General features: G+C 39.5%; 1 protein-coding gene across 4 annotated transcripts in view; it reads right to left on the bottom strand.

Annotated features, from left to right (window-relative positions):
• Positions 1-205: 205 nt before the first annotated feature.
• The window catches only part of CSNK1A1 (casein kinase 1 alpha 1), a 34,793-nt gene continuing 25,108 nt past the window's right edge, over positions 206-9,890 (bottom strand). For 2 of the 4 annotated variants that reach the window (XM_009571664.2, XM_009571666.2), the window contains 3 exons: positions 9,056-9,162; positions 8,049-8,197; positions 206-2,884 (listed from right to left, as the gene is read on the bottom strand). In XM_009571664.2, the coding sequence (XP_009569959.2) occupies positions 2,877-2,884; positions 8,049-8,197; positions 9,056-9,162 (264 nt within the window). In that variant the 3' untranslated portion in view covers positions 206-2,876. Of the gene's footprint in view, positions 2,885-8,043; positions 8,198-9,055; positions 9,163-9,890 lie in introns of those variants that run through there. The other 2 variants (XM_054079338.1, XM_009571665.2) reach the window with 2 other exon arrangements.

Raw genomic sequence — 9,890 nt, 5'->3', positions numbered from 1 at the left:
ACCATCTAACGTCATTACCTGAACTGTAGCACTTCCCAGGGAACACAAAGCTGTGGTTCCTGCACTTTATGGCCCCTGCTATACTGGTAATTGCTTGTAGAGAGCCTGGGACTGCTTGCAGAAATTTGACTTTATCAGGACAGCAGATAAACCTCCCAACACAAAACCTTTGCAGAGCTGCAACCAGAAATCAAGATCCACATAGTTTTTAATGCTTTCAGGTTTAAGTCTTTCTTACAAACCAAATAGAGGGTACAGCAAATGAGTACTCAGTATCACAGCATCTCTTTAAGGAAGGTTGCCATCTCATTCACTGTCCAGCATGCCTGGTGCAGGCTGGTCAACTGCAAAGCAGCAGGACACAGCTGACAGTTTAAGCTCACGCTTCTGTGCAGAAGTAAACTCCATTAAAACACCATGTCTGAAAGACTAATGACTCTGTGCTCCTCCACAGGACGAGGCTTGCAGTTCCAAGAACTACAAACCAATGTATTTTGACACACTGAGCATATGCACTGTTCTCGCTTACAGTACCTAAAGGGCGGTTTTGTTTCTAAAAATCTGACAACCCTCCTCAAAGCCATGAGTCAATGTAATGGTCAGAAGAAATAATTACTGTTCCTGAAACAAAATTATTTCGTCTGACTTTCGAATACCTTGCGTCAAAGCAAGAAAAGTGGTACCAAAACAATTCCAAGCAGTCACTCTGAAGACAACTGCCAAGAAGGCATTTCATTGATGCTTCTTCACCTTCTGCCAATGCATGTTGTCAGATGCATTGCCTAGACAGTAGAAATCATATGTAAGGACATAACAGAGTATTCTAGACACCAATTCTTAGAAACATACCAGTCTTCACATCAGGCATTGTTTGTAAAGCATCCTATTGGGATAGGACAAATCTGAGAGCCTTGGGAAACATCCTAGCCAGAAGAATGAGATACATTTCTTCTTCCACCTTCCAGTTAATCAAGAGAGACCACTCTGATTCAGAAGAGAAGCTCCCAAATGTGAACCGGTATCTCTGAAGCCAAAGGGACCTTTTGCCTCCCTGTACTCCCAGATTATCTATAAAACTCTTTATAAGCACACAACATTCTCCAGATAAAAGTTTAACATCATCTCAGTTCAGATGCTTCTTGTAAAGGAAGTATGCATAGTGACCACACGCGTGTGTGGTCTTGATCCAGATTACCACTCCATAATGGCAGAGTGCACAGTGTAAGTATTATGATCTTGAAGAAATGGTTTTCAAAACGAAAGACCTTTTCAAACAGTAAAAATATGAACTGTGAGCAGGAACTCTGCTACATGCATGGAAACTGTCTAAAAAGCTAACATACAAACAACATTTACACAATAGGCATCTGGCAGCATTTTCAGACTTTTTTTAATTTATTCTGACATGCTATAAAGGAATAAATTACACTGTTAAAGAATTACCAGCAATAAAAGTATTTCTTTCAGCTGGGCTAGAATAGGAGTGAGAAGGAAGACAGCCTGGGGCAGTAACCAATGTGAACTCTGCATGGTGCAAGGCTGTCCCCAAGAATAAGAGTAAATCTGGTCATATCCACTTCACAAGAACTTGAAATAAAATGCCTTTGTTAAAAACAATCCAAATACTCCATTCAAATTTTTCTCAAAACGAGTAATCACAAGTCAGTCCAGCCGATGCATGACATGGCAACGCTTGGAGGTTGCCAATCCCAGTTCTGCAAAGGATGCCATTTCATTTTAAAAAAATCCAATCTTAGTACAGAGGGCTGGTCTCAAACAACAAGTTATAAAAATGCAAGATCCTGCCCCTTCCCCTCAAGGAAAAAATACAAAATTTATTCAAAACAAAATGAGGAAGAGTTACAACACTAAATCTAAAATGATTTAGAAAGAAATATGACTTTTGTTTGCTTAACAAATGGCGTTGAAACTTGGTCTAAAAACAGGGTAATGCAGATTTCTTAAACTGAATTAACAAGGCAAATTAAAAAAAAAATCTCATTTCCTTACAGAAACAGTTTTTAGTTTTTAATGATCTTGTAAACAAAAGAGCTCCCGCTTCAAAATAAAAACAAAATCCCAGATCATATAGATGTTTACAGTGATTACATTTATCTAAGCAACTTACATACAGGTTCAGTTGTAAGATGTTAACTAAATTTTGTGACAAATATGCTTTTTTTTCCTTTTATACCAAGAACATTATAGAGTTAATGCAGAGTCCTAAAGATTATCTAGTAGTCGCTAAGTTTCTCTTAAGTCTTCACTTTAGATGCTGTTATTTCTAGCACAGGTAAGCAGGCAGAGTCTTTCATACGCTTAAAAACTGGAATCTTTGGTTACTACCATGTCAGCTGGCTTGGTATGTTGCACATAGAAGCCAACAACTTTAAGAATGTTTTAAGTGTACAACTTTCAAAACCCAGGGAGGAATAACCAGAAAAGAGTGCACAATTGTGAGCATTTACAATTATCACAACTGTTGCCGAAGACTGTTCATGCCATTCTTCCAAAACAATGAGATCTCATAAGCAGTGTAGTTCAAAGTAAAAAGGTAACAAAAATTGGCATATGCACAATTTTCTCCACTTGTGTGTCAACCATTAGTTAACTTCTCAACTTGAAAAAAATGCAATAGAAAACTGGACACCATATTTCACTATCTCAGTAATATTCACAATTACAGCTGCTACAACTCAAAGTGCAGCATCACTGACACTGCCCAGAGCCAGTTTATACTGATATTAAGTTCTTTACACCAAGTAAATGGTTGCCCACAGCCACTGGCAAGTGTACGTATGAACTAAAATTTCTAGGATTTGGGGAGTGACAAGTCCTGCTCCGATCTGCTCTGCTTTGTCCCATCCTCGCCATGCTCAGAAACCTGTAAGATAAACACAAGGGCAACTTACTGATACAGGACGAAAAATGAGTAACAGCCTTTACAGTATAGGAATTAAATATCAGTTATGGTCATTCAAAGCAGAAAATGCTGCTCCGTCTGAACTGCGGAACTCCTGGTGTCCATTTCCAAGCTAACCAGCATTTGCCACCACCCTTTAGCTCAAACGCACACCTCTCACACCTACTGCTGCGCTGGAAAACAGGCTTATGCACCAGCTGGATGCCACATTTGTCAAATAGGTATTCAGACTGACAGTTTGAAAACAAGACGTGTTACTGCCACTAGGAAGAAGGATGTAATTTCATAGGATTGTTTTCTACTTGACTGCAATGTCTCATGTTTGTATCCCTGAATGTCAGACTGTCATCTGATTGCAGTGGTGCAGTACAACACTGTCACACAGACAGAAGGAAAAGGAACAGGAATAACTTACCTTACAGTAACTGGTGCTTACTACATGCTCACACGTACAATGCTCTGGGCAACCAGAACAGAAGTGAGAACCTTTGACAGTGACTAGGAACTCAGCATACCTTCTGTCCTTGGAAGGACAAGCGAAACAACTCCTGTGACAGGGGAGGTGGGGCATCAAGAACAATTCTTTTACAGTTCAGAAGTCCAAATGACATGTTCAAGATATTGTGGAAAAGGAAGAGTGAAAAAATACGCACACAGATCTCAACAAACCAGTTACTGCAAGCTAAGCCAGTCTTAATGTGACTTTATATACTCATTTCTGGTGACTCAGGTAAAAGCACTGCTTTAAAGAGGTAACAGGAGTCTCAAATAAGGACTACTTTGCCAAGTAAATTTCCGTTCTGGATGCCCTCCAAACAGCATGGTATTCTGTCAATGTATGAATTTATCTGAGCAACAGCTCTGAGTTTTTGCAACAGAAGTCTCTTCAGTTAAATGCAAAGCTGACCTCAGCTATAGCTTGTGCTGTCATCCAGAGAGAACCAAGTGCAAACATGTCTTATAGACAGCCTGACATTCCATCAAAAATGTATCTGGACAGTACCCAGAAGAGAGCTCTAACTCTTCTAGTAGAGCCTACAGGTAATTTAGAAGAGATTCAATAGCTTTGTTTGAACCCAATCTTAATGCACTGATGGACAATTCCCTTCATCCAGCGCTAGCAATTCTAAAACTCATATCCTGCACTAGTAGCAAGATGGTCATTCCCACTTGAGTGCAAATTCTCACAAAAACCCAAGGGATTCCTTAGTTCTACTGGCATAAAGTTGTTCGTAACCCTTACTCAATGCATACAATCAAACATCAGACCGTTTTTCCATTTAGTGTATTCAGCAGTGAACACCGATTCACCATTTGAATCACTTTCTCCATCAAAGCATCCAAAACCAAGTCAACAAAAGGAGCATGATCCCAGTGTGGAAAGAAGCAAATCAACTCATTACTTTCAAATGAAACTAGGACTCTGAACCTGAGGACAAAAGACAAGCTAACAAACGCTGCTATCATTTCTTAGAACACCTCCAATCCACGGCGTTATAGGCAAGAGCATGGCCAAATCTAGAGAGCGCAACAGGGAACTGGATTCAACCCACAACATTCCTTGCAAGTCCTACTCAGGCTATGGAGAATTGTTCACAAACACAGTCTAACCACAGCTGTCAAATGAGATGCTGAGACATTCATGCAGCACACAGGACCAGTACAAAGAACATGGGGAAGAGTTTATGCCAGCATCTCTCTAATGAACGTTCACTAGCTCAGATCTGCACATTCATCACTCCTTGTCCCTCTGAGGTGTCACCCAAAACTTCAATGATCCCTATGCTATGTGAGGGATTCTCAAATTGCTTCATTACTACAGTTGCAGATTTGATCAATGGGGCAAGAGTAACTGTACAGTCATGGTCTAAGAAGTTCCTCTACTCGAGAAGTGTTCAAACTTCTTCTCGATTAAGTATCTGCAGAGAAACAGTGAAAAGTATTTAGTTATCAATTGGCTAAATCTCAAGTAGCAAACTAATGGTCTTAGAATTCTGAGAAATACAGCCACGAAAGTAGGTGTCCAGTGAATGCTAATGGGACTGCTGACAGGCTTACACAACTCGACACCAAAGCGGATTAAAAACATCTCTCGCAAACAGAACAGACAGACCTTATCCTGTAGATTGACTGCTCGAGTCAGTTTTATGACTGAGGGGAAGCTGACTGTAAGCATTGTTACAAATCAAACCTGAACAAATGCTGCACTGTCAAGAGATGGAGAGAGAAACTTCCCAGAGTCAGCAGAGAAGCTCTGTCTGTTGAAACCATTCACCTTTCCCAAGTTCAAAAACAGCTGATCTTGCTGTAACAAAAGACACTGCACAGGGTGCCAGAGAAGGACAGGAAAAAAGTAAGCGAAAAAAGGCCACTGACAGAACAGGCTACCCTGGAGTCAAACAGAATATTCAGCCTGAATAACCTACAGGACTCTGAAACGGCTTAATACAGATCTGAGTTAAGGCAGCCAGGAACACCTAGAAATGAGCACACTGCCCAAATAATTTAAGTCTCTAGAAAATATTTGAAAAAATTCAAGATTTCACACCCCTCTCCACTCCCACAATGCAGGTCTTTAATAGTACTGGCACTTTACATAGTATACTGTAAGGTTTTAACCAATAAATGCACCTGTACACTGCTACTTCCAGTACTCTTGTTAAACTGGATATGGTTACCTTAGGGGTATAATTTGATACCACAAAGCCTCCTAAGCCATTTCACCACAAGCTTTGCTATAGCAACTACATGAGAATTTAATCGAACTCTGGAAAAAATAAAGCAGGTATTTCATTTATCTTCACTGTGACAGCAATGTATAAGCCATATGGCCTCCTGCTTGAGCTTAGCTGCTTACAAGAAACCTTCATTAACAAGGTGTATTTCCCACAAAAAGGCATGTAGGATTTTAAAAATGTTATCTTTACTTTGAAGAGACTAAGCTTAGTGTTTTAGGAAGCTGGGGAAGTCTTCAGATGCCTGACAAGCACTGCTTTAATGCTTTGCTGACATTACAGCTCAATCGATCCATAGGTCATGAGCCTTCGTGGTGCGAGGAAGAGGGAGAGGAGAGTCCTTCCTTGTTACTCTGTGCAAAAGCAAATGAAATTCTGCTAGCAAAACAACTTCTCTGAAGCTATAGTGATGTCTCTCTCATTACTGAAGGACAGTGAGATGAGGAACGTCCATCAAGAAACAGAAATGATCCATAAGGTTCAACACAGCCTCCCTGTTACTTATGCTTGTCAGTCAGCTGCCGCTTTGTCCTCTGTCACTAAGTCATCACTAAAAACTAGAGGCAGATGATCATTATGAACTTTCTTTCACTTACAGTGTCGCAGTTGGTCAGGGGCCGCCTAATCCAGGAGAGTGGCACATTAAACCTCAGAATATTTTGGCAGCAAAGTAATATTTCAAGCACATACAACTTGATTGTCGGGGCAGCATTCATTTACAGAACACCACCTACTGTAAGACTTCACCTTTAAGCACAAGCCATTGTAAAAAACCCCCACATTTTTGCTCAAATTATTTCCTCCTGTTCTAACAGCCAACCTCTCCACACCTTAATATCAGGCTGGATTGAATAGTGGGTTCTAAACTCCTGTCAAAGCTTCTGTATTTCAGGAAGCGATCTAAGCCAAGGCACTACTCACCGAGGCTGCTATGTACTAGTGTTACAGCTGAAGGAACTGGTTCACAGCCTTCAGTGCTCTGACACCTGTCAGCTCCAGCAAAACAAGCTGGACTCCTCCTGCCATTAAGAATCTGACATTTAATGGTATCCCATGGAAATTTTTCTTCAAGATACTATTTCAGATCGAATCTTGGAAAGACTAGCAATAGTATTTTACTTCATAGAGAAAAATGAAGGAGAGTAATATTTTCTGATAACTATATTGACTAAAGCCACCTGCTTATGTTTGACTGCTGCCACAACACACAGAAAATAGTCTTTTGGTAAGTTTACTGTAAACATTTCTGCATTTCTTTGACTTCTAAGCCTGCTGTGTTAATACACAATTTTACACATAAAAGTGATAGCCAAAGACAAGAATGTACTGAAGAGCAGCAAGCAGCAGCAATATCTCAACAGGCTACCTTGGTAGCAATAACTTAAACCTAGTTTCTCTATTCTCACTTGAGCAACCTTATTAGCTTTGACTTTATCCACAGCTCAACTTGAGGAATCAGTTTCATTACTAGACAGGCTGTAGTTGTCACTAGCTTTATCTGTTTCACTCTAGTGACTTTCTACACTAAAATACTGGTAGAATTACATCACAAAAATTTAGAAAAGCTTTTAGAACATGTAAAAAGAGAATTGCATGTGCCCTTTCAGAACTCAGTTTTTACACAAATACATCTTCAACGTTTCACAACATTTCCCTTTGAAACCATAATCCAGAAACATTAAAAATAGTCAAGAAACCTGAAGCCCCATCCCAGAGCATTCAGATACTTCAAGAAAATTGTAACTTGGCATTCCACAGCAGTTCAGGGTTACTCCATGATGCAGGCAAGACACTGAGCTCACTGGTCCTCTCCTTTGATTCTGGACCAAATGTCTTGCTGTAAACCCACTGGAGGAAGCCAGATCATTCACAATTTTCTGTTTCCAGTGTCTGAGGCATACAGAACAGAACCAAAACCACAACACTAAACCAGCTGGAACAGAGTAGAACCCAAAGTCTCTAGATCCTTGTCTAGTTAACAAGAATTATCCCTTAAGAAGTGTTAGGTCTAGGATTTTGGATTGTATTATGTATTTATATATATAAATATATTATTCATATGTATATATATAAATAAAAATAAATAAAAATGTCACATTCCCAACACCAAGTCAGTTTCTTGTTTTTGGAAAGTGGTTAATGCAGGAGCAAAAGATGCAGTGGTTAAAATGACCCAACATCCCCAGAAGAAATGATATGAAGAACAAGGACATTTTGGTATAAAGTTAGTAGTCAAATTCTCCAAGGACGTCTTTTGTTTTCGCTTTATAAATTAACAGCCAAATATATTTTTTAAACCACCTCCTTGATCTAACACTTAAATTGCCAACATCGTCCAAATTAGTTTAATTTTTTTTTCCTGTAACGTCACTTGGTTCTTGGCTACTAACCTTTCATGTTACTCTTGGATTTGTCAGTTTGCTTGCCTGTGGGGGTTTGGGCCTGCTGCCCCTGCCCACTGGAAGAGGCTGCCTGCTGTGCTGCTTTCTGCTTTAACATTGTCCAGTCGAATGTGTAGTCATATTGATGGTTCAAGGTCCTAGAAAAGAGTGAAACACTTTACTGTAACGCATCATAACCTCCTTATTGGTACTAACAAGTGTTTTCAGCAAACTCAGACCTACAGGTTAATTTTTTTCATAAGCTGCTTCGGATATTATGAATAGTATATAAATACTAAGTATTACTAACTTAAAGGGATTCTTAAAGAAAGCTAAAATACTATCAAGCAGGACTTCCTTCACTGTTTCCACAGAAGTCTGCATTTATAGATGCACTTTCTCACAAACCTGGCTCATGTATTTGCCTGCACTGAGGTTGCCAGCTTCTTATTAAAAAATATATTTAGTTTCAAGAGAGTCTACAGCATTGTGGAACGTCAAATGAAAATTGCTTTGGATTCCAGCAACCTGGAGGGAGACTCTTGAGAGACCAGTACCAGCTCTTTTGACAGATGCTGTATACTCCAGAAGGTTGACTTTGTGTTCTGGTTTCTCTACCAATGTCAATGAAACATCACTATTCCCCTCTATTAAAACCATCTGGGCACCACTGCCAGTACCATCACCAATCTCCAAATATAAAGCTTCAAACGCTTCTACTAAGGGGTCAATTTGTTAAGCTACTTGCAAAATAACTTGAAGTACAAGCTCAATCCTCTAGTATTAATGGTCAGATCATGTAACTAAAACAACAGAATCTTTTCCTTCATGTTTAACACTGAACAATATTTTTCCAGTCCTCTGAACAGCTTTTCAAACTCTGAAATGGAAATAAAATGAAGGAAGAACTTTCTACACCACACACGGAGCAGTTTTCTGCAGTGCAAGTCCCACAGAGCAGTTACCAACTGGTAAAGCACTGACAAGTTTCTGTACTTTTCCACTTTGAGACTGACCTGAAAAGAATACGGAATAATTGCCTCAGATACATGTAATCTGGTGCCTCTTCAAAGCGCAGGCCACGACAGTAGTTCAGATACATGGCAAATTCTGCAGGGAATCCCTGTAAATCAACAGCGTTAATCAAGCCATGGCTTGCAGCAAAAAGCTTCTAATAACCCTGTAAGAAGGCAAAAAGCTGCATTTCTGTCTATACTGGCAGAGAAAAACTGGCTGAATATTTGTTATGTGTAAGTTTCACTTTGCCTCTAGTTATTAATTCGTTCTGTACTCAAAGTGGATTTGATCAGCAAGTTACCAAGTACCATTCCTTCCCCAGAATTGTATCTGATGCATGTTTTTCAACCACAAGTCCTCTGTTATCAAAACCTTCAACATACAACATTTAAAGTACTTCATCCTAATTAAACCTAGTTCTTGTTAACCAGGTCTCTGAAATAATTAGTAATTGTTTCTTAAAAGATTTGACTTATGTTTTCTTGATAACCTACTTGAGCATACTAGAGGCAAGGTCAGTTATCACTTTTAAGTGTGAAGACTTAAACCATGAAGACTTCTTTCAAAGATTCCCTGGTTTATGTATCTATACATTTCATGCTGTATTTCAGCCTACGTGTAAATAGGCAATAGCATATAGCACAGGGCTGTACTACAATAAAGAAAACATTGGGTATAACTGTTCAGCAGCCTGGAAAATGTCAGACTAAGGGTACATAACTGCGTGACTGGGAAGTGCAATCCTTGGTGCTGCTGTTTGATGTGCAAAAACTACTGTGAGTTCTCAAAGACCTTTGTCAACAAGCATGTGGCCACTGCAGTTCAAGAGAAATC

This window comes from Cuculus canorus, chromosome 14 (genome assembly GCF_017976375.1).
Source record: "Cuculus canorus isolate bCucCan1 chromosome 14, bCucCan1.pri, whole genome shotgun sequence".
Classification (NCBI taxonomy): domain Eukaryota; kingdom Metazoa; phylum Chordata; class Aves; order Cuculiformes; family Cuculidae; genus Cuculus; species Cuculus canorus.
This window is presented reverse-complemented; position numbering and strand designations above follow the sequence as displayed.